The sequence below is a fragment of the Panthera uncia genome, chromosome D2 (genome assembly GCF_023721935.1).
Source record: "Panthera uncia isolate 11264 chromosome D2, Puncia_PCG_1.0, whole genome shotgun sequence".
In the NCBI taxonomy this organism is placed as follows: Eukaryota; Metazoa; Chordata; class Mammalia; order Carnivora; family Felidae; genus Panthera; species Panthera uncia.
In genome coordinates, this window is record NC_064818.1 from 54,146,049 (window position 1) to 54,171,625 (window position 25,577).

At 35.5% G+C, this 25,577-nt stretch overlaps 1 protein-coding gene and 1 pseudogene across 5 annotated transcripts in view; both read left to right on the top strand.

Moving 5' to 3' along the window:
* LCOR (ligand dependent nuclear receptor corepressor) overlaps positions 1–25,577 on the top strand; it is a 156,369-nt gene that overhangs the window by 75,537 nt on the left and 55,255 nt on the right. For all 5 annotated transcript variants that reach the window (XR_007460946.1, XR_007460945.1, XM_049646443.1 and 2 more), the window contains exons 5-6: positions 18,595–18,727; positions 23,220–23,507. Coding sequence is in view for 3 of the 5 variants with exons in the window: in XM_049646443.1 (XP_049502400.1) it covers positions 23,270–23,507 (238 nt within the window). In the remaining 2 variants the exon portion in view is untranslated. The remainder of the gene's footprint in view (positions 1–18,594; positions 18,728–23,219; positions 23,508–25,577) is intronic.
* LOC125933618 (uncharacterized) lies at positions 16,495–16,607 on the top strand (annotated as a pseudogene).

The window sequence follows — 25,577 nt, forward strand, 5'->3', positions numbered from 1 at the left end:
CTTGTTGTACTTCCAGAGTCCTTTTATATAGATTATTTTCAAAGATTAAGGAAAACCACTTGACTCAGTGAAATCAGTGCTCAATCCAGGATCCCATTAAATATCGAAGTGGTATTTTTGAACTCCCAATCTGTGGATTTTTCCCTTGAACAAACAGGCCTCAGTAAACTATTAATTGGTGGTTAACCCAGTTGTGTTAAATTTTATGTGGTCAGAGTTAACAGATTTATCATTTGGTTTATTAAATGTCTAGATCTGTGGTAGGCCAGAGAGTCTACCAAAGAAGTAAAAGACTGATCCCTCCTTATGGGCTGGCTGTTGGTGAGATCATGGGTGGCTAAAGCAATTAAAGGAGATTTAAATTAGGGAGAGTTAAATCACCCATCGGACATGCCCAGAACCAAAGCTCTGATGTAGGTAGGAAACATTAAGAGTAAAACCCCCTCCTTTATTCTCCCGTATAATATTCAAAAAGATAGCAGATAGTACAAGAAAATGTAAGTACTGTAGTACTTGAGAGATGAAGTAGATGCACTGGAGTTGCTTAATCAAGGAGATAGAACTTATCCTGAACCTTACAGAGTTCTGTGTTTTAGAATGATTGGTTTGGTAGTCATTTTTAGGTTGTAATACAGAGGAATTTATAGTGAGAAAATTATAGAAGGCTCTTCTAATCCAGAAAATTAGCCTGAATTAGGATTGTAGCTATAAAGATGAATAAGGAAGGGATGTATGTAAGGAATCTAGAATAAAGTGTTAAAACTTAGCGATTATGTGAGTATATAAATAAAGGAGAGGGAAATATTACTGCTGTTAGGTTTTCCAAGCCAGGATGACTTAGCTGGTGGATTAACAGAAGTTGAGAATTGAGAAGAGGAAAAGTGTGGTGACCAGTTTTTATGGTGAGGATAATGAGGTTATTAGCTGAAAGCAGTTTGTGGTGAAAGTGAGCATTTAATTGGAAGTGTCTAATAGAGCTGTGGAAATGGAGTTGAAATAAGACATCTGAGCTGAATACTATTGATAGGATTTCTGAATGTATATGGTGATTGGAATACGTGTAGGTGAATCTTTGGTGAGGGGTAAAACATTTCTTCTTCCCCTATTCTGTATTAGATTTCTGTCCCTTTTGCAGTTGTTTGCGTTTAGCTGCAGATTGTGCCTTTCATACTGCTTTTTTTGGTATTGTGCTAAAATGTACATTAATATAACATTTAGTGTCTTAACCACTTTTAAGTATATAGTTCAGTAGTATTAAGTATAGTCACAGTATTTTGCAACCAATCTCCAGAACTCTTTTTATCTTAACATAATTGCAACTATATCCATTAAGTAACTCCCCATTTCCCTTCCCCAGCCCCTGGCAATCACTATTCTACTTTTTGTCCTATGAGTTTGACTATTGTGGGTACCTCGTATAAGTGGAATCATGCAGTATTTGTCATTCTGTGACTGGCTTATTTATTTTACCTAGTATAACATCTCAAGGCTTTGCTATGTTGAAGCATATATCATAAAGTTTCCCTTTTTTTAAAGGTAGAATAATATTCCGTTGTATGTATGTACCACATTATGTTTATCTGATCATCCAACAATAGACATTTGGGTTTGTTCACCAAAAATAGATGTTTGGGTTGCTTCCACCTTTTGTAAATAACGCCACTGTGAACATTGGCGTACAAATACTTCTTCAAGACCATGCTTTCAATTCTTTTGGGTGTATACCCAGAAATGGAATTGCTGGGTCATGTGGTAGTTCTATTTTTAATTTTTGAGGGACCACCAAACTCTTTTCACATCGGCTGCACCATCTTACATTCTTAACCAACAGTGCATAAAAATTCTAATTTATCCACCATTCTAGCCAACATTTGTTATTTTCTGTTTGTTTTTTTGTTTTTATAGTAGCCATTCTGATGGGTGTGAAGTGGTATCTCATTGTAGTTTTGATTTGTATTCCCTTATGATTAGTGATTGTTCATGTGTTTGTTGGCCATTTGTACATGCTCTTTGGAGAAATGTCTATCAAGTCTTTTTGCCCATTTTTAAATCGAATTGGTTTTTGTTGTTTTTGTTGAGTTGTAGGAGTTCTTTCTAAATATTAAGCCCTTATCAGATAATGATTTGAAGTATTTTCTCCCAGTTTGTAGGTTATCTTTTTACTCTCTTGACTGTGTCCTTTTATGCATAGAAGATTTTTTTTTTTAATTTAAAGTTTATTTTGAGAGAGTGTAAGCAGGGGATGGACAGAAGAAAGGGAGAAAGAATCCCAAGCAGGCTCCACACCAACAGTGCGTAGCTCGATGGCAGGGCTTGAAGTCATGGAACTGTGAGTTCATGACCTGAGCCGAGATCAAGAGTCAGACGTTTAACCAACTGAACCACCCAGACGTCCCAATGCATGGAAGCTTTTAAAATTTTGATGTCCAGTTTATCTATTTTTACCTTTGTTACCTGTTCTTTGGGAGTCATATTTAAAAAAATCATTACCAAATCTAGTGTTATGAAGCTTATCCTGCTATAAGGATTTATTCTAAGGGTTTTATAGTTTTAAATCTTTGATCCATTTTGAGTTGATTTTTGTGTGTGGTATAAGGTATGGATCCAGCTTCATGCTTTTTTGCATGTGGATATTTATTTTACCCAATACCATTTGTTGAATAGAGTGTCTCTTCTCCCAGTAAGTGGTTTTGACACTCTTGTCAAAAATCATTTGATCATAGGGGGGCATCTGGGTGGCTCTGTCAGTTTAAGCATCTGACTCTTGATTTTGGCTCAGGTCATGATCTTCTGGTTTGTGGGATTGAGCCCCACATTGGGCTCTGAGCTGACAGAGTGGAGCCTGCTTGGAATTCTCTCTCTCTGTCCCTCCCCTGCTTGTGCTGTATCTCTCTCAAAATAAACTTAAAATAATCATTTGATCATATATGTGAGGGTTTATTTCTGAGCTCTCCCTCCTGTTCCATTATTCTATGTGTCTGTCTTTATGCCAGTACCTATTGCTTTGATTACTGTAGCTTCATAGTATGTTTTGAAATTAGGAAGTGTGATACCTCCAACTTTCTTCTTTTTCAAGTTTGTTTTGGCTATTTGGGGTCCTTTGAGTTTCCATATGAATTTTAGGATGGATTTTTGTATTTCTGCAAAAAATGCCATTGGGATTTTGATAAGGGTTATGTTTTAAATCTGTAGATAGTTTGGGTAGTATTGACATCTTAACAATTAAGTCTGCCTTTTTTTCTTTCTAAAGTTAAAATCAATAGCTGTATATTTTACTTTTATATTATTTCAAAAGCACCAGCTACTGTAGTTGAAATAAAGGTACTGTGAATGATTAAAAGGAGGTTTTAGCCACAGATGCTCTTTTCAAGAAATTTATAGTCTAGTGGAGGAGGTAAGTAACACACACACACACACACACACACACACACCACATAATTATAATACAGGTTATAAAACTAGTACAGTCAGAGTAGTATAGATAAAGTGCTATAAAAGTTTAGAAAAAGGCAAGATTACCCTTAGCTAGGCTTTTATAATACCACTGCCTCAAATATGCAGTTGGATATCCCTTCTATTTATAATGGTCTTGGGCATCTGGAGACATCCACAGTCATTATGGAGAACAGATCGAAATTCAGGAAGTTTTTGGATTGAGATTGGGTTGTGGATAAGAATGGGGATAGTATAAACTTAATTTCTAGCCAGTGGAAGCATATAGGAAACCCATGCTCTTGACTGTGGAGGTGACTTGCATTTGTCTTGTAGTATTTTTAATAACTGTACATGTATAAGGGAGAAAAAGCTGTAACTGCAAATGCTGATAGTAGATGCTGGTGAATTAAGCAGAGCAGTAATAGTCATTTGCCACTTACATTTTAGGCTTAATTTGCATGAAAAGTAGTAACAGATGTACTGATAAGAGTCATTCATGGTAGTTTTGTTGTATATTTTGAATACCATATTTAACTCCTGGGGTGTATTCAAGCTTTGAACTTTGTTTTTTTCTATTCTTTAGCTTGATGGTTTGCTTAACAAAATTGACATATGGTAAAAATTGCATTAAGCACAATTTTTATTTTGTTAATGTAAAAAGCAATAATTTACATGAAGTAAGGTTTCTTTTTAGATAACTGACCTTAAAGAGTATGAGCATTTAAAGTGGTGGAGCCATTTTCCTTAAGACTTGCTGGCATTTAAAATAATAAGATGTAGGAGAGTGGCATTTAAATCAATGAGTTGCATCTTGTCAGCTCTTTTTAGTTCATTGCTTGAAATGTCACTAAGCCATGGGTAGCAGACATGGATGTAGATACAGGCCCATGATCTACTGGGGTAGGCTTGCTAACATAATTATTACAAAACTTGCATGCATGCACATGCTTCTAATTCCTAGGTTTTCTATACCATATTGTATGAATTTTTTAAAAATCACTTAAATTTGGAGAACACATGTACGTACAGATGAGGAATGGTCTTGAATTTAGATAGGGATGGCCCTAAAATGTTACCCCCTCAGTTTTGTATCACACTCCTGAAGTCTAAGCCATCTTAACCTTTCCCAAGTGAAATTTGTCATTATTTCTTCCATTTCCTTTCCTGAAGTGTTCTCTCTCATAAAATCAGCAACTTATATAAGTGTCCTTCCCCATTCTTACCCTCCAAAACACCAAAACTCGTAAGGTGACAAATAGTAGAGTTACAAAAGAAACTTTAAGGAATCTTAATCTTTGTGTTTTGTTTAAAGTTTAATTTTATTAACTATTCCCCTAAGAACGAACTTCCAAGCTGACATGCTTTTGTTGCTTTATTTATTCAATAACATCCTTGCTATTTCAGGGACCAGTGGAACTACTTTTGTTACAGTTCTTGGAGAAATTTAATAATTCTATCAGGGGTCAGCAAACTATGCCCTATCTCCAAATCTACCCACAGCCTGTTTCTGTAATGCCTACAGGCTGAAGAGTTGGTTTTGGGGGGGGGGGGGAACAGTGAAAGGGGGAGAGGGGGAGATGCAGCAAAGACTATATATATCCTTTAGAGCCAAAAGTATTTACTCTCTGGCCCTTGGTAGAAAATGTCTTACTCTCTTTTGAGTATCTTCATCAGTTTGTTGAGTTACTAAGAGAAGCCTGAAAGTTGTTAATTGCCCTATCTTGTTATTCTGTTTGCTTTTCTTCTGTGTATCAGAACAACTCATAACACAAGCACATACAGCTTAATGGCAAGACAGGTGGGGTTGTGAAGGAGAGGTTGAGAGAGAGAGACAAGGGAGATCTGGCATATTTGTGGGAGAAAAGTATGGCTTAACATTTGTCCACCCTGCCTTTTTACTTTGAAATAGTTTCACATTTATAGAAAGGTTGTAAGTGGTATAAAAACTTTTATATACCCTTCACCTAAAACACCTAAAACATAAAAATACCCTTCACCTAAAACAACACCAAAATTTTGTTAACATTTTGCCACATTTGCCTTACTATTCTCATTCATTCTGTCTCAGAGATATTACACATATAACATACACAGATTTTCCTGAACCATATCAGAATGAGTTATAGACATCATACCCCTCATATATCTCTATTCCTAAATATTTCCTTGTGTATTTCCCTATTTCCTAAGAATTAGGGTGTTCAGTTACTAAACTACACAGTACAGTTACCAAAAATCAGGAAAGTTAACTTCAATGGAATATTTAACCTGTGAATCTCATTCAGATTTTACCAGTTGTCCCAGTGACACCCCCCCCCAACCCCCTCCTTTAGTTCAAAATTTAGGATCACTCATCAAATTTTATTTTCTACTCTTTAGTCTCCTTTAATCTTGAATGGTTCCTCAAACTTTTATTTATTTTTAATGACACTGACATTTTGGAAGAGTACAGGTCATTTGTTTAGTAGAATGTTTTTCAATTTAGGTTTTCTAATGTTTCTTCATGATTAAATTCAGGCCATGATCTTTTAGCAGGAATATTAAATAAGTCATGTTCTATCCTTACAGTAGAATGATCACATTGTGAAGCACACGATGTTAGTTTAGTGGTGGTTTTTATTTTGATCCCTTGACAAGGTTGATGTTCACTAGGTTTTTCCACTGAAATGGTATGTACTTCTTTCCCTCTTGTAATTAATAATTTTTGAAGAGATACTTTTGAGACTACATAGATATCTCTTTTTTACTAAACCTTCATCCACTTTAATTTTGGTGTTGATGGTAATTTCTTGCTGGAATCGTTTTTCTGATGGCTTGAAATGGTGATTTTTCTAATTATTATTCTTCTGTATTTTTTCATTTGGCTTTATACTGTGAAGAAGAGTTTTCCTATTCCCTCTGTCATTTTGAAGTCAAGATTCTTACTCTGTTCAAATATGTTATCCAGTATCCCAGATTCGGTTAATGGGAGCCGTTTCAAACCACCTAGTATATCCTTTTGACATGTCCCCATCATTTTTTGAGCACTTTAATACTTTCTGATACAACAAGATATTCTGGGTTCATCATGTCTTTTCCCTGCTGCAATACTGAATTCCATTTTTCTAAGGGGATCTGATTCCTTGGATGATACGCGTATCCCCCTTTTTGGCCAGTCTGCATACAACTTGATTAACAAAGACCAGCTTTTGCACAATGATCAACCTCCTTATCTTGATTTGGATCTAAAGATAGAACAAAAATAGTGAAATGCCAACAATTCATGGTGACTATTTAGTTGTATCTATTCAAAATACAATGCAAAACGTAGAGAGCAAGTGAAAGATACTAAAAGTATGCTTGCTTGAGAGAAGAACATTCATATGAGGTTTTGAAAATAAGTGTCACATTTCTTTGTGACTCTGAAAATGTAAGTAAGAATCATTTGTTTGATTTCCAAATGGTTAGTTCAACAAGAGCCAAAATTCAGTGATCCGTTCAGTATCTAGTATCTTAAATACCCTGAACCTATGTTTTAATGATTTTTTAATGAGGCAATATTTGTATATAATAAAATTTACCATTTAAGAGTTCAGATTAATAGATTTTGGTAAATGTATACAGTTGTGTAACTACCAGCACAGTCAAGGTTCAGGACAGTTCTCACCCTAAATTGCTTTCTCATGTCCCTTTGTAGTCAGTCCATTTCTTGGACACCCAATTAAGGCAATCACTATTAGTTTTACCTTTTCTAGAGTTTTATATAATAGGAGTGAAATACTGTGTAGTCTTTCATATTTGACTTCTTCCATTTAACATAATTTTTTGGTATTCTTATTTTTGTATATACTCTTGGTCCTTTTTATTGCTGAGTAGGTCCCCATATCAGTTCACTTTCTTTTGGACTTTTAAATTGTTTCCAGATGTTGGCTAATATATTAGACTTACATATAAGTCTTTGGGCATATATTTTCTTTTTTTAAAGATTAGTTTATTTTTTTAAATGTTTGTTTATTTTTTGAGAGACAGAGAGAGAGCATGAGCGGGGGGAAGGAACCACAGATTCCAAAGCAGTCTCCAGGCTCTGAGATGTCAGGTCAACACAGAGCCTGACACAGGGCTTGAACTCATGAACTGCAAGATCAATGACCTGAGCTGAAGTCGGACTCTTAACCTACTGAGCCACCCAGTTGCCCCATTGGGCATATATTTTCATCTCTCTGGAATAAATACCTAGAATTGAAATTACTGGGTGGTAGTATCATTGTATATTTAACCTTATACTATTATATGCTTCACCAAATTGACTTAACCATTTTCTGCTTCCATCAGCAACGTATAGGAATTCCAGTGTTTCCCATTTTGCCAACATTTGATATTGTCAGTCTTTTTTAACTTTAAACATTCTGGTGGGTCTATAGTGGTATCTCACTGTGATTTTATTGTTCATTTCCTTGTTGATTAGTGATGTTGAACATCTTTATACCTCTTATGTGAAATAATTGTTTGAATCTTTTGTCCATTTTTAAAACTTACTAAGTGGTAATAGTTCTTTATACATTCTGTATAAAACCTTTTGCCAATTTTTTCTTTTAAAATTCATGTATTTTATGTTCTGTTCAAGAAATCCTTGCTCAATCCAGTGTCAGACACACACAAAACTCTCATGTTTTCTTTTAGAAGCTTGCTAGTGTTGACTCTTGTGTTTTGGTACCTGATCTGTTCCTAGTTAATTTTTCTACATGGTGTTATTGAAGTGTTGAGGTTTACTATATTGCATAAGGTAATCCAGTTGTTCTAACACCATTTGTTGAGAAGACCTTCTTAACCCCTATTGAATTCTTAGGCATCTTTGTGGCATCAGTTGACAGTATGCCTGTGGGTATGTTTCTGGACTCTTATTTGCCATTGAACTATATGTCTGTCTTTACACCCATGCCACAGTGTCTTGATCAGTGTATCTTTATATCTGAAAATCAAGTAGTACTAGTTCTCCAACTTGGTTTTTCTTTTTCAAACTTGTTCTGCTAAACCTGGTCCTTGGCCTTTCTGTATAAATTTTAAAAGCAATGCATTGATTTTTCAAAAAGCCTTTAGGCATTTTGATTAGGATTGCACTGAATCTGTAGATCAGTTAGCATATTAGCTACATATTAGCAACACTGAGTCTTTCAGTTTATGATCATGGTTTATATCCTCTTTACATCTTAAATTTCCCTCAGAAATGTTTTGTAGTATCATTTCTCTTAAGTCTATGGAATTTCCTTAAACATTTCTAGTAGTACAGAGAAATAGCAACCCTTAAGTTGTAGGAAAAAGTATGAACTTCTTATTTGAAAACGTCTCTTGGATGTTTTATTGCCATTCCCAAAAAGGTAGCAAAGGATGATAAAATGAGTGTATTGTATGGATTATGAAGGTAGAGGTAACCAAACTTAATAAAGAACTTGAGGTCTTTTTCTATTGAAGATCCCAACATATTCAGTATTAAGTCTCCTTTCCTGCTGTGGGTGATGGATCATCAGACCACACAGTGTTGGTGGCTTCTGCAGCTTTGTTTTCCTTTACCTCTCCTTATCACCTTCACAGTCCCCTTAAAAGAAATTACCTTAAAAGGATATTGGGAAATTGACACAAAGTTGTGAAGCTGCCAGAGAACCTAGCAATTGAAGATACACAACCTACGCTTTCCCCAAAAACTGTGTACAGAATTAATTTTTACACACACACACACTTTTCTGCTTTTATGCCAGCACTAGCAGTTAGAAAATTAAGGAAACCTCCTTCTCATATGGACAGTAAAAATGTAAAATAATAAATATGTGGGAACTACATGAATAAACAACAGAATTTTAATTGAGCTCCGTTATAGCTCACTTGGGTAAATGTAAAGCAGGTCCTAAAAGAAAAGACTGAATATTTTTAAGGGTGTTACTACTTCCTGAAATACTTTCTAAGTATATTGCTATTCAGATCTAAACCACCTTGTCAAAACAAAACAAAAACCACCTTGTCTTCTTTGGGGAGCTGGTGTTGGTGGTGAGAAGAATTGACTAAGCTATTTTAAATATAATCTGAAAAAATAAAGTTAAAATGGCCAGGACATTTTAGAAAACATAACAGGTAGGGATTTGCCTTCCCAAATACTAAGATTTATTATAAATACATAATAAATTTTAAAGTATGATACTGATCTTTTCAGTTCTTAAGAAGAGAACTTTTTTTTTAATGTTCATTTATTTTGAGAGTGGGGGGAGCAGAGGGAAAGAGAGAATCTCAAGAAGGCTCCATGCTCAGCATAGAGCCCCACATGGGGCTTGATCCCATGACCCAGGAGTCGTGACCTGAGCTGAGATCAAGAGTCAGATGCTCAACTGAATGAGCCACCCAGGCGCCCCAAGAAGAGAGCTTTTTAAAAAATGTTTATTTTTGAGAGAGAGAATATTTCAACCTGGCTCCACAGTGGGGCTCAGTCTCACGAATTGTAAGATCATGACCTGAACAGAAATCAAGAGTCGATCACTTAACAGACTGAGCCACCCAGGCGCCCCTTGAAGAGAACTTTTAAAAAACATGACTGCTTCCTACCTGAGAGCTACAGAATCAAAAGCTTTGGCAGTATGTTCTAGATATATATGCTTTTAAGAAGCTTACAGTAGAAAAAATAAAAAAGAAGAAGAAACTCACAGTAGATTTGATATGACAGAATCACCTGTGGCTATGAACAAACCCATGTAGGAGGACCAATTCTTGAATTCTGAAGGAAGCAAATTCTGAGGAGATGCAGATTCCAGTGCGTATCTCCAACTTTATTCCTCTTCTGTTTTGGGCCAACAACTTGTTCTTTAATAGGGATAATAACTGTAAGGAAGAACAGTGGCTTTTTATTTACAGAAGAGTATGTCATATCATTTTTTGGGGGGGGGCATACAATACATAATGACTTCTTTTAAATTTCAGATGTGGGGGAGGGGGTTGGGGGTAGGGTGATATGAATTTGTTGTTTCTGGATCTCCTATCTGTTATGTTAACTTTATTAGCTCTGTACCATTTGAATGTTTTTGTTCTTGTTGGTTCATTTAGTTTTGGCATATAGTATGTACAGTAAGGGAGGATGGCCTGTATTTTGTTTATACATCATTGCTGTAAATTTTTAACTTGGTGACCAGATGCACTTGATAAAAGCATATGATTTGGTATTATATTTTTCATCTCTGTTTATTATTCTGGATAAAAACAAGCAAAATAACCATTTAACTGGTGAAATTATTTTAAAGCAATCATTTAAGCTGGAAATAATTATCTTAAGGGCATATAGCAAATGGAGAATGATTTGTTCAAACAAACATACTAAATCTCAGTCAGAACAGGACTCTGGCATTTGACCCATGACCCACTCCCACCCTCTCCCTGCGCTCAGCTTGAAGGAAGCTCTAACTCTTGTCTGAGCAGGGGAAACAGACTGTGGGCATCAGTCATACCTTCTAGTTTCTCGTGGCGGATGCTGTCTTCCAGGCAGCTGAGGTCAAAAAGCCTTCCTTCTCTCAGCCTTTTCTCAGAGTGGAAATGTGCTCCAGTCTCAGCAGATTGAGCATACTGAGGTTTAGGTCAGGCCTCAATTCATAAGGCAGAAGTTCGGTGCCAGGAGAGGCAAGTGATCCACCACCCCCTGTCATAAAGCACAGATGTCACTCTGAGAGAAGTGGGTTATTGTCCTAACCTCCAGTTTCTGTGCAGCGGCACAGTGGTTCTTGCAAAGGGAAAGGCAGGCCTTGAGAACGGAGAATTCTGTAGCTCTCTCAGGGGGACTGACTTTATTTGGAACAGAGCTTACAAAAAGTTGTTGAAAATGATGGAGATCTTTGTGGTGAACAGTTAAGAGGAGGCTGGTAGCTCCATGATACTAGTAGCAACAAGTGAAATGGCAGACCAGTCAGAAGCTTTATGGAGAGAACCAGATAAAAAGAAGAGCCCTCCTGGGGTTCGAGTTAGCCTCAAAGACTGGCAAGGCAACACCCTGCCCTTACAAAGAGGCCCCACTTTCATTGGATCAGACACTGGTGCAATTTATGCCCCAGGATGTGGCAACAACACACCAATGAAACAAACTAGTAGAGGCTAACGCCTGGGTGTGTGATACTGCTACAGGCTGATCAGCGAGCACTGTGTAAAGGGAAGACCTGAGAAAGAAACTGCCAGAGAGTCTGACTAAACCCACAGTCATTCCCAGTAGACAGGGAGACTGCATGCTCAAGACCACATCCCCTGAGAAAAGTGATAACAGAGGCTGCACATTGGGGGGAAATAGACTTCAATGAACCTAGAGATCAAGAGGGACATTTTTTATGATAAAAGGGTCAACGTATTAGGAAGACATATAACAACGTATGTTGTTACATATGTAACAACAGAACTCCAAAACACATGAAGCAAAATGTGACAGAAGTGAAGGGAGAAATAGTTCAAAAACAAGAGTTGACTACATTAATACTCCACTTTCAATAATGGATAGAACATCTAGACAGAAGATCAACAGAGAGGAGAGATTTGAACAACACTCTGAAGCAACTAGACCTAACAGATGTGTATAAGGAACACTCCACCCAAAAAGAACAAAATAGTGATTCTTTCCAAGTATATGTGGAACATTTTCCAGGAAAGACTTTCTGCTAGGCCATAAAAAAATCAAAGGATTCCAATCGTACACAATATGTTTTCCCACTACAAAGGAACGATATTAGTAGAAATTATTTACAGAGGATACATGAGGAATTCACACATATGTGGAAATTAAATAATGCATTTCTAAATAATCAGAAGAAGGAATCACAAGGGAAATTAGCAAATAGTTTGAGATGAATGAAAGCCAAAACATACCAAAACTTATGAGACATAGCCAACAGCACTTAGATGGCAATTTAAAGCTGCAGCTGCCTATATTTTAAAAGATCTTAGTTCAGTGCCCTGTCTTCCTTAAAAGACCAGGAGAAGAAGAGCATACTAAACCTAAAGCAGGCAGAAGGAAATAATAATGATTAGAGCAGAAATAAATGAAATAGTATAGAAAAATAGAGAAATTAACAAAATCAAAGGTTCGTTCTTTGAAAAGATACAACAAAATTGGTAAATGTTTTATCTAGGACTGCTCAAGAGAAAAAGACTCAAATTACTAAATCACAAATCAGATAGGGGAAATTACTAGTGACCTTATGGAGATAAAAAGGATTTAAGGGAGATACTACTGTGAATCATATATAAATCAGCAGACTAGATAGTTTAAATGAAACAAGCAAATGCCTAGAATAAGACACAAACTACTGAAACTGACATAAGGAGAAATAGAAAATCTGAACAGACCTGTGTAGCAGGTTGAATTATGTGCCCCCACTCAAAAAAAAAAAAAAAAAAAAAAAGATGAAGTTCTAATCCCTGGTACTTATAAATGTGACATTATTTGGGAAATATGGTCTTTGCAGATTAATAAGTTAAGATGAGGTTATACTGGATTAGAGCGGGTCCTCAATCCAGCACCTGGTGTCTTTATAAGGGAGATTTGGAGACCAAGACACGCACACGGAAGGCCATGTAAAGTTAGAAGAAGAATTGGAGTTAATGCTGTCACAAGTCAAGAAATGTTGGATTGCTGGAAATCACCAGAAGCTAGGAAAAAGCAGGGAAGGATTCTCTCATAGAGGCCTTCAGAAGGAGCATGGCTTTGTTGACACCTTGATTGCAGATTTCTAGATTCCAGAGTTGTGAGAGAGTAAACTTCTGCTGTTTTAAGCCACTCAGTTTGTGGTAATATGTTACAATAGCCCTGGGAAACTAATGCAACCTAGAACAAGTGAAGAGATTGAATTGGTAATTTTAAAATTTCCATCAAAGAAAAGCCTGTGGCCAGACACCTTCATTGGTGATTTCTGCCAGATTTTTTTTTTTTAACGTTTTTTTGTTTTTTTTTTGAGACAGGGAGAGACAGAGCATGAACGGGGGAGGGGCAGAGAGAGGGAGACACAGAATCTGAAACAGGCTCCAGGCTCCGAGCTGTCAGCACAGAGCCCGACGCGGGACTCGAACTCACGGACCGCGAGACCATGACCTGAGCCGAAGTCGGCCGCCCAACCAACTGAGCCACCCAGGCGCCCCTTCTGCCAGATATTTTTAAAAGAACTAATACCAATTCTACACAAATTTATCTAAAATATAGAAGACGACTTCCTCGCTTTGTGAGACTAGTATTATTTGAATACCAAAACCAGACAGATCACAAGAAAACTGCAGAGCAGAATCACTTAGGAATACCAATAACAACAATAAAATTCTCCACGAAATATTAGCAAACCAAATCAAGGAACATATGAAAACTGTTACACTCTCTTACCAGGTGAGATTTTTCTCAGGAATGCAAGGTTGGTTTACACCACAAAATCAATTAATGTAATACAATGCATTAATGGGAATCAGTGATAAAAACCACGTGATCATCACAATGGATGTTCCTGCAAAAAGTGACCAAATCCAACACCTTTTTGTGATAAAAACACCCAAGAAACTAGGACTAGAAGAGAAATTCCTCAGCCTGATCTACAAAAATACACAGCTGTGGTAAAAACTGGACATTTCCCCCCTAAAATTAGGAACAAGACAGAGTTGTCCATTCTCAATACTTCTATGCACTGTTCTACCAGAAGCCCTAGCCTTGGCAATTAGGCAATAAAAGCAGGGGTGCCTGGCTGGCCCAGTTGGTTAAGCATCCAACTCTTAGTGTCACCTCAGGTCATGATCCCAGGGTCATGGGATTGAACTTTGTGTTGGCCTCTGCCCTGAGCATGGAGCCTGCTTAAGATATTCTCTTTCTCTCTCTCTTTTTCTGTCTCTCTCTTCCTCTCCATCCCCCACTCTCCCTCCCTCCCTCCCTCTGTCCCTCTCCCCTGCTTGTATGCTCGCTTGCTCTCTCTCTCTCTCTCTCTCTAAAAAAAGAAATCAGAGTTACCCAGATTGCAAAAGAAGTAGTAAAAGTATTTGTAGATGACATGATGTTGTATATGGAAAATTTTAAGGAATCAACAGAACACAATATATTAGAGTTAATAAGTTCAACAAGGTTGTAGAATACAACATTTTTTAAAAAATTGATTGTATTTCTATACAATAGCAATGAATAGTCTGAACGTGAAAATTAAGAAAACAGTTCCATTTACTATAGCATCAAAAGGAATAGAATACTTAGGAATAAAGTTAACACAAGTTTAAGACTTGTACACTAAATTAAAATTGTTGAAATAAATTAAAGAAGATCGAAATAAGTAGAAAGGTATGATCTCATGTTCGTGGATTGGAACACTTAATATTATGAAGATGGCATTACTCCCCCAAATACCCTGCAGATTCACTGTGTAACCTACCAAGATTTCTGGTGACTTCTTTGCAGAGATTGGCAAACTGATCTTAAAATTCATGTAAAAATTTACAGGATGCCTGAGTAGCCAAAACAATCTTAGAAGAGAGGATTTACACTTCCTAATAGCAGAACTTACTACAAAACTACCATGATCAACATAGTGTGTTTCTGGCCTACAGATTGATATGTAGATCAGCGGAACAGAGTTGAGCATCCAGAAGTAAAATTTATAGCCAGTGATTTTTGACAAAGGAAGTTGGACCCCTTCCTTTTACCATACACAAAAGTTTATTTGAAACGGGTCATATACCTAAAAGTAAGTTCTAAAACTATAAAACATTTAGAAGAAAACATAAGAGTAAATCTTAATGATCTTGGGCTAGCCACTAGTTTTTTAGATATAATACCAAAGCACAAATGTCAAAAAACAAATTGGGATTCATTAAAATTAAGAACTTTGTACTGTTAACAGTAGTAGGTAGCATCAGTGAAGTGATAATAAAGCTCATTGATGGGAGAAAATATTTGCAAATCTTAAATCTGATAATGGAATTGTATCCAGAATATATCAGGAATTCTTACAACTCAAACATTAAAAAAAGGTGAGCCCAATTAAAAACTGGGCAAAGCATAAGAATGTACATTTCTCCAAAGAAGGTATTTAAATGGCCAGTTAGATGTTCAACATTATTAATCATTAGGGAAATCTAATCAGAACCATTAGGCACCATTTCTTGTGTACTGGAATGGATGTAATAAAAATGATAGCAAGTGTTCATGAGAATGTGGAGAAGTCAGAACCCTCACTGGTGTTGGGAATATTAAATGGTACACCGGCTTTGGAAGATGGTTTAGTGTACTTTTTCAGAATGGTAAATATAATTAGCATATGATCTACAAATTCCACTCCTAAATACATATCCAAGAAAAATGAAAATACACAAAAACTTGTACACAAACACTAAAGACTGCATTATTTGTATCATAGCAGCCAAAAAGAAATAATGGTCATTATCAACTGATGAATGGATAAAATGTGCTACATCAGTACAATGGAATGTTATTTGGCAATAAAAAGGAACGAAGTACCGGTATCTGCTACGATGGGGTGAACCTTGAAAACATTATTCTAGGAGGAAGAAACCACACACACACACACACACACACACACACACACACACACACACACCATGAATATTGCATGATTCCATTTATGTGAAATATCCAGAAAGCAAGTCTGTAGAGAGAGGCAGAAAATACTACAGTGGTTGCCTAATGTTGGGGCAAGTGGGAGAATGGGAAGTGAGTGACTGTTAATGTCTTGGGGTACAAAAATATTCTGAAGTTTTATCATGGTGATGGTCCCACACCTCTGTGAAGCTACATGAAAAACATTGAATTTATACTTTAAATAGGTGAATTCTATGATACGTGTATTATATCTCAGTAAAACTGTTTGGAAACAAAACAAATTGGTGTGACTATAATTTAGATGAACCAACTAAAAGTTATCTGAAGGTCTCAGCGTCCAGGTTGATAAAATTGGTAATTAATTGTTTAATTCAAGAAAAAAACATGTAACACCTTCCTTACTGAGTGCTGTTAGTTGCTATGAGTTGATTTAGATTAGAAAGTAGCCTGAATGCAACATTTGAGCATGGTTTAAGTATAGATATTCTGTGCTTGCTTTGGCAGCACATATGCTAAAATTGTAACCATACAGAAAAAATTAGCATGGCCCCCACGCAAGGATGATACAGATTCACAGATTCGTGAAGTGTTCCTTATTTTTGTGGTGAGCTCCAAGTGTTGTATGTAAGTGTTGAATCACTAAATTTTACACCTGAAATTAATATTACACTGTATGTTAACTAGCAGGAATTTAAATAAAAACTTGGAAAGACGTGGAAAGGATACACGTATTTGTAAATGTATGTGTAGAATCAATGGGGATAGCTGTATGCTTAACACATTGAAACTACACTGTGTACAATGCGTCCTTCAACTAACATCTCTCATTGAGATACACATTTTTAAGCACGAAAAATAAAGATATCCTGCTGAAAGTCTGACTGAACTTACTGAATGTAGGACTGAGGGGTTAAATACAGTTTATACCATATAATATCTGAATTTAAAAATCACTAAACAATGAAATGCCATTAAAATATAATACAGTTGAGGATTTTATTGGTCTCTAATTAGTACCCGTTCCTGATCCTTTCAGATGTTAAATCTGTATCAAAATTACATTATTTTGTGATTCATTTTTAAAAATTAATTTCTTTAGGCCACGAAAGAGAATGTTGGCAAATACAACTATAATAAAGTTGGCAAGTACAACTATAATAAACTTAGTTGGTTAAGTGTCCAACTCTTGATCTCAGCTCACGTCTTGATCTCAGGGTCGTGAGTTAAAGCCTCGTGTTGGTTGGGCTCCATGCTGGGCTGGGGAAGCCGAATGAATGAATGAATGAATGAATGAATGAATGAAAATGTTTTTTATAATGACTTTATAACAATATTTTCTTTATGTGGCAGACTTAACGTGTCTCATGGATATTTTATGGGATGATTGTTTTCGTTTGATTATGCAAGAGAGTTCTTCATATTAAAGTGTAATATAGAATTGGTGCTAAATGTGTCTTTGCAAAAGACACATGTTTTGGTTGTGCTGTTGACACAGTTTGTACAATGGAGAAATGATAAAAATCTGATTGCACATGTCATTGCTTGTATTTGAAATCTTTGAGAAAATTGTGGATTATAATGTGCCTTCAGTGCCCTGTTTGCTTCCTTTTCACTGTGTCAGGGTGTGTCCCCATTTTCTTTTTTAGAGTACTTTTAGGTACTTCTAAGTACTTTTAAGTTTTCCATGACAGAATTATATATGCCTGTGGTGATACATTGTGGTGATTTGAAGTAAATTATATGCATTGGAACTTAAAGAACACTTAAAAGATGTACTTACTTAGTCTCCTGTTCATTAGCTACAAGAGTGGAAGTAAATGCAAAGCATTGTCTACCTAGTCTAGTGCTCCTACAGCCTGAGAGCAGATTCTGGGAGTCTTTGGGATGAGTCTAGTGTGGCAGTTTGAAACTTTGTGATCAGGACTTAACATGTTTATATTGTAAGCATGTTCAAGCATATATAGAAATGTGTACCTTTAGAACATGTGACGCAGTATATTTTTAAATTCTGTTTTCTAGAGCCAGTTTTAACGTATTAATTTCACAACTCTCTACACATTTGAAAGCTACAGTTTATGAATTATATTCTAGGCACAGAATTATGAATTCGGATACATTCTTTTGAGTTTTCCCTTCTGACGGCCCTTTTAAAATTATGTTTGTTTTGTGTCTGGAGAAAACATCTTATACTAGGAGGGCAAACATGGTTCTCAAATAGTATTTAGGATTTAAGCTATTTTTTTTTTGTCTGAGTTGAATGTCTGTGTACTATTGCTGTATGGTGTAATAAGAACGGACATATTTAAATGCTCAAGAAAAATCTTCCGTTAGTAATGTTATTTTAATTAGAGTTTATCTGTCAGTTTTAAACAAAACTTGTAAGATACAAGTATATTTTTACATTCACTTTGCTTTTATACTTTTGTGGAGATAAATTTTATTCTGATTTTAAGTTTTAAGATATTTTAATTGTATTAAACTGATTTGTCTTATCTGTTACTAACATTTGTCTTTGATTTTGCATCTGTGCTTTTGATACTGAATGGGGAAAGATTTTTGTGCAAATATTTCACCAAATATTTTTGCAGGGACACTTAGTCGGTCTGGATGAACCAGCTTCGGGAGCTGGGCAAGAAGCTCTGCTTAAACAAGAGCAAGCAAAAATCATTCGATTCGAGAGACAAGCAGAAGAGTTCCTCAATGCAGTCTTTTATAGAAAAGGTTGGTTCTAGTGAAGAATGGCATTTAGCATCTGCTTGTCTTATATTTTCTTAATTTTAATGTCATTTTTAAAAAGAGTTACTTTTCAAAACATTTTTCTTTGTTGATGACACACTTTATATTCCTTTGGTCAAGTTAAATTTGGAATAGGTTAAGGCAAATCCTCTTCCCTCTTTTTCAGTTTGAAGTGATGGAATCATGTAAGTTTTGTTAAATAGTTCCTGAAAGTATTAGGAAAGTCTGAAAAATTCTGAGGTCTCAGTACTAATATATTTTGTCAAATTTTCTTACATACATAGTGACAGTTTTCATCGCAGATAACCATAAAGCTGTATAAAATTTTAGTGATTCCTTGCTGAAATTTCATTTAGAGAGATGTGAAGTTGTATCTTAAAATTAGATTTACAGGCATTTATTTCCTTTATAGAGCCTTGTTTCGCTGAAACTTCTTTCAATTATTAAAATCAGAGAAAGGAATTCATAATTATGTAATAAAACTTTCCCCCTTACATTTGAGGTGGTATTTAGTAGCTCCACCTCTTATATTTTTCAATTTAACTTTCTCCTTAAAACCTTTGTAGACATGATTTACATTTTGTTTCTCTATTCACAAAGCCTAATTACCATCGGCCAAGACCTTCAGAAAGCTTCCTTCCCTCTATGATCCATTCTAGTGAAGTCTTTACTTTCAAGAAATTCTAAATGGATTTGTGTTCCTTAGTTATGTCTTTCCTCTAGTTCCGAGACAGAGGTTACTGTGATAGGTTCTAAAAAAGTGTCCTACAATCTCTTGTGACCCTGAATACTCTTTAATATTCAGCAGACTCAATGATTCTGCTTTCTTCAGTACTTCTTTATATGTTCTAGTTTATATCCCTCATTCTTCTGGGAATTCCCTCCCCTCTGAAATTTGAAGGGTGATTTTTGCCTTTACAGTGGTTGGAAGTCTGATAAAGTGCTATTCTGATTGGTTGGTTACAGTTGGAAACCAGCTGATGTTCTGCTTAATGTGGTCAGTATTTTCAATTAAGGAACGCACGAGATTATTGTTTTCAGTGACACCTTTTTTTTCCTATGCAAAATTAAATTTTTCAGTACACCCTCACCTCACAGCACCCTCTGACGTGAAGCTCCCAACTGAGGCTCCCATGCTCACTTTATCATCCCCTAAGTACCCTGAAATCTAAAATTATGTTCCAAATAGTAATTTTCTTAGTTGTATAAACATTTGATTGTTTTATTAAAGTAATTCACATTAAAGTATAAATGATAGACTCGTTCTGTCAGTTTATTAAATAAAATATCTTTACAGCTCCTCTGCTGCTCCTGTCCTTTAGGATGTGTACTGAATGAGTCACGGGCCTATTGCTGCAGCAATCTTCGTTATCTGCAAAGAGGAGCTCCTCTTCCTATATGTGGAGAAACCACTTTTCATCCAGTCTTTGCTTGGAGGGAGTTAATAAGGCCAATCATAAGCATATTCCTAAAGAGAATTCTAGCCTACTTCTCTGCTAGTCCCATCCCTTTGTCATGTAGGAATAGCTTAAAGTTCTTCTAAGTTTTATTTTAAAATTAAACTTTTGGATACATGAGGGAAGGAATGTTTACCTTGGAATCAGCCTTAGGGTAGACTTTAGGGATGAGAATCCTCTGAAATTGTATGTAAAGTTAAGTTTGTGTATTTGTATACTGGCATATGATGTTCAGAAAAAGAACTGTTGCTTTGCTATTAGAAGTTCCTTCCCCCTTGTTTTATGTATTAATATTGATATTTTTAAATATTAATCTTCATGGAAATGTCTGAAAGCCATTAGTACTCTTCAAGTTATACCAAAAATGTATATAATACGCAGAGATATGACAGGCAATTTAGTCTGAAGGGTGTGTGTGCGCGCGCGCGCGCGTGTGTGTGTATACATATATACATACACACATACACATATATATATATTTTAAATAAATAGTTCAGAGATTTGGAGTTATTAATACTTTGTTTCCAAGTATTGCAAATTGTGTGTTTTAAATGAGTATGAAAAGGTTCTAAAAGCTAAGTAGGAACATAGATGCAATTAAAGTAGGCTTTTGTGGTATGGATTCAGTAATAAATTTTAGCTTATGAACGGTATACCTTCAACTATCATTATCAAATTTTTTTCCAGCTTTGTCACTTGTGTTAGAAAATTTGACACTTTCTAAAAGTTAGATTTGCATTTTAAAAACATAAGTGGCTGTAATGTAACATTTACTTGTTTTCCTGTAGTGTTAATTTTGATCTGATTTGTGGTTTTTATTTGACTCACTTGTGCATGTTCCCCAAGACATGTCTAGATTTATAGAAGTTGTGTTTTAAGTAAGTGAAAGAATGAAATGTGTTCAGGAAACTTTTCAAAACATGTAGAAATTCATATGACAGATATGTCATCAATTTGTAAGTATGAATTGTGTTTTATGGTTATGTTCTTCATTCAACAAAGAGGCAAGATACACCACAGCCATTTAAAGCTCAGAGGTAGCAGTTTATGGTCTTTATTCTAAAATCCCTGATTTTTCAAAAATCTATATATTTATGAATCTAGTTTAACTCTGCCTATTTGAAAACTTTCTTTATGTGTTACAGGGGATAAGAAGATACATTAATATATAAAACTTGAAAAAATATAAAACTTGAAATTATATACAGTCTTTTATTTGGAAGATAGGTCGTAAGTGGAAAGTTAAATGAATATTAATAAGAATATTCAGTGGGTAGAGATTTTTAAAAAGCAATGTATGGCTAAAATGTTTATTAAAATTTTTAAGGAACTCATTCATGGTTGTAATAATTTCTGAACCTTACCTATTTGAATACCTTGATTCTTAAACCATCTAGCACACTCAAGTCTATTTATAGAGAAGAAACATGGGGTTAGAAGTACTTTTGGTAGAACAGAAATGTTGCTGTTGGTAGAGAAAAACCTCATTAAACTCCAGAGAATTAAATATTCTGACTTTAGACTTTCTTCTGGTATTTAATGTTGTTTTTCAGGGGGAAAAAAAATTATTCTTAGAGTCCCATGAAGTTTTGATGATGTGTATGTTGTGGAGATTTTAGGTTTGAATTGTAATGAGTCAGTTTATCTCTAAATTTATAAATCAACCTTATAGCTCCAACATATTATGGGTAAAGTAATTTACCTTATATTGTTGATCTTTAAAAGACCAAAGAAACTCAGGTTTTCTGGAACTGCCTTCTGAAACCTCTGAAGTGTGGTGTGGAAGTAAAGGTCACAGGTGGAACATTAAGATCAGGGGGAGAGTTTTAATCAAGGGTCTACCACTAACCATCTATACAGATTTGAAGAGGTCACTTCTCTTTAGACACATTAACCTTATTTGTCTACAGAAAAAAACAAACAAACACTATTTGATGGTGATTGATTTGACTGATCCATTTATTACTCAGCTAATATGAATGCATACTTTATGCCAGGCAAGATTAGGTGCTGAGTATACAGAGGTAAACAAACATAATCTCTGCTCTTGAGAAGCTTAGTCTCCCTGAGAGTGTGGTAATGATAGAGATGTGATGATATATTTATACCAAACATTTTCTCTTTTATTTTGCCCTATTTGACCTTCAGGGTCCCTCCCAGTGCCAGAAGTTCTACGAGTTAATGAATTCATATGGTCTTTATTTTTAAATTAACATGGACTAGAAATTGATAAGTTTATTTTATTAATTCCTTTGCTATTGTGTTTAATGATTGGCAGAGTATATTTAAAGAACTCGTGGAAAATATATGGTGTTAAACTTTGAGATCTGGCCTTTAAACTCCGAGCCCAGTGGTTCCAGCTGCACCTAGAAACTTAGTAGAAATGCCAGTCCTTGACCTCACCCTACAACTGCTAAATCAGTTAGCCCTGGGGATAGGACCCAGCAGTCTGTTTTTACAAGCCCTCAAAGTGATTCTTATGAGCCTGAAAATGTGAGGCTATGGCCCCAGTCTGTCATGGACCTTATATTAAGTATCTCCTTTTACAATTTTGCTATGCCTTCAGTCTTTGACAGAAAGTAGATTATGTACTCATAACTGAGTAATCCATTCTTCAACAATTTAGGAAGAGATGGCTGAGGAAAGGTCTAGGAAAAACCAGATGTAATCTATAGGTGGTAAACAGAAGTAATTATTTCATAAAAGAAAGGTTTGAGATTTCTGTATCAGGTAAGTGATTTTTGCCCATAAGATATACTATTTGTTTTCCCTTTATTTAATTTCATAATACTGAGGGGGGTGTTTAGAAGTGATTTTATGAAAAGTTTACTTTAAAAAATCTGCAGCTCATAAGCTTAGAGCTTAAAAATCTAATTCTGGGAGGGAATACTATTTTTAGGAGATTGCGTTTTAAGAAAAAAAATGAAATTTTATGTTTGCTTGAAAGCTGTCTTTTTTTTTTTTTTTTTTTTTTGTAGTACATTGTCCCAGTTTAAAAGTAAATAAATCTTTGTTTACAGACAGTCCCTGGGTCTCCGACCCCAATATTCCCCTAGTGGCCCGTGAGATCATGCAGCGAATGATCCAACAATTTGCTGCTGAATATACCTCAAAAAATAGCTCTACTCAGGACCCCAGCCAGCCCAATAGCACAAAGAACCAAAGCCTGCCGAAAGCATCTCCAGTCACCACCTCTCCCACGGCTGCAACTACTCAGAACCCTGTGCTCAGCAAACTTCTCATGGCTGACCAAGACTCACCTCTGGACCTTACTGTCAGAAAGTCTCAGTCAGAACCTAGCGAACAAGGTATGGTTTGATGTCAAGGTCTCCTCTGTCCAATCAGAATAATTTTGGGGAGAAGAAAATTATTGGCAAGTAGGGCACCAGTAACAATAGGATAAAAACTAATTTGATTCTTAAATTATTCCTGACTATGCAGTCATAGAGAAGTACAGATAAAATGGCTACTATACATTATATATCAGTAGTTTGTAGTCAAGATCAGTGTACCACTCAGGAAAGTTAGGTGGTTACACTTGTTACTGATCTTTAAGTTACTTGATATTTATATAAATATTTTATGTTTTACAAAGCATTGCCATATCCATTGTTTTTAAAACCCCTGTAAAAAATTAAGTTTCCCCTGATCATCAGTGTTCTAGAATTAGCGCCTAGCTGAGAAATACATGTATCTTGTTAGGTAGAATTTATACTCTGCAAATGAAATTATAAGGCAAGAATGTGTATTGTTTGCATTTTTAAAAAAGAAACTCCTAGGGTTAGATATAATGAGGAAGACAGTAGACACAGCAGGTTGTTCAGTGTATTCCATATGTATATGGATATACATGTATATATACAAGCACCTCCATATGTATATGTACTGTATTATGAATTAACCTTAGAATATTTCCAAGGTAATTTAAATTTGTTGGTGAGGATCCTAATTAAGGGACAAGGTTAAAAGGTTATCAGTTTTGCCTAGCAAATATTTCTTGAATCTAAGAAAAGTTTACTCTTAAATAGATTAAATATTTGGGGTTTGTTGTGATCCCTTTTACTTTTAATTTCACAGAGATGCAGTGAGCATTTCACCTGGGCCATTGTTTGACCCATTACAGATTGTAAATTGGTGATGTCTATTCTAGTGAGAGTTCATTTTCCTAGAATATCTCCTAAGAGTGTGCAGAAAGTTATGAGAGGTGTGGATTTATTGGTGAGAAATACATGTTCATTTTGCAAAATTAGGTTTGAATTTGTATGAAGAACCTCTTAGAAAGGACTTTCTTTTGCTTATTATAAGTAATTTAAGAAGGATTTACATTTAACGGACTGGCTTTAGGTTTTTAAAGAATACATTTTTGAATAGTTTTTCTTTTCCTTTTTTTCTGTTTCTGGGTAAAGAACAGCAATCGTAATCTCAAAATTCTCAGAGATTTCCTAGTAGAATTCCTCATTGTCACATGTTCACATTGATCATTGTACCTTTGGTCACCATATTCGCAAAATTGTGCTTTTCTATTTTATTGAGGATTATCTTTACCAAAGATTGGTAGCTTTCATTAGAAGTCTTTTTTTTTTTTTTTTTTTAATGTTGATTCATTTCTTGAGAGAGAGAGAGTGTGCATGTGTGGAGAGAGGTGGGGGGGGGGTGGGGTGGGGACAGAGAGAGAGGGAGACAAAGAATTTGAAGCAGGCTCCAGGCTTCGAGCTGTCAGCACAGAGCCAGACATGGGGCTCAAAATCACAAACCGTGAGATCATGACCTGAGCCAAAGTCAGACGCTTAACTGACTGAACCATCCAGGCGCCCCTAAAAATCTTTCTGCTCTAAATATTGCATTAAAAACTTCAGGTTTACAATAGGAGAATGACAGTGTAGATGTTGTATTTAAAATATTAAGGATAGAGATTAACATACAAAGATACCACTTAGTCTAATTTAATTTCTAGTTGGTGCTGTACTTAAGAGATACATTGTAGTGACCGTATGCTCTGAAGAGGAATTTGACCTAGATGACAGGATTGTAGTGTATAGACTTCAAGTGAAACAGAATTTTAACATTATATTTCCCAGATCTATTTTCAAGTGTTTTCAATGAAACCACTGTATATTTAGTATATTTAAGTAGACTTAAAATATGTTGCCTATTTGATGATTAGACAGGCTCGGAAGTCTTTAGTGTCTTTTGTTGGAAATATTTTGGTTGGAAATATTTTAAGCAGTGTGTTTGCTTGTTAGATGTCTAATTGGGTTAACTTGGTGTCCTTATAAGATTACAACTATATTTTTAGAAATATTAGTGACTCTAAAGGACAACAGTTATTCTGGATGAGTGTGGGATTTTTGGTTTACAAGCTCAGTCACATATTTCTA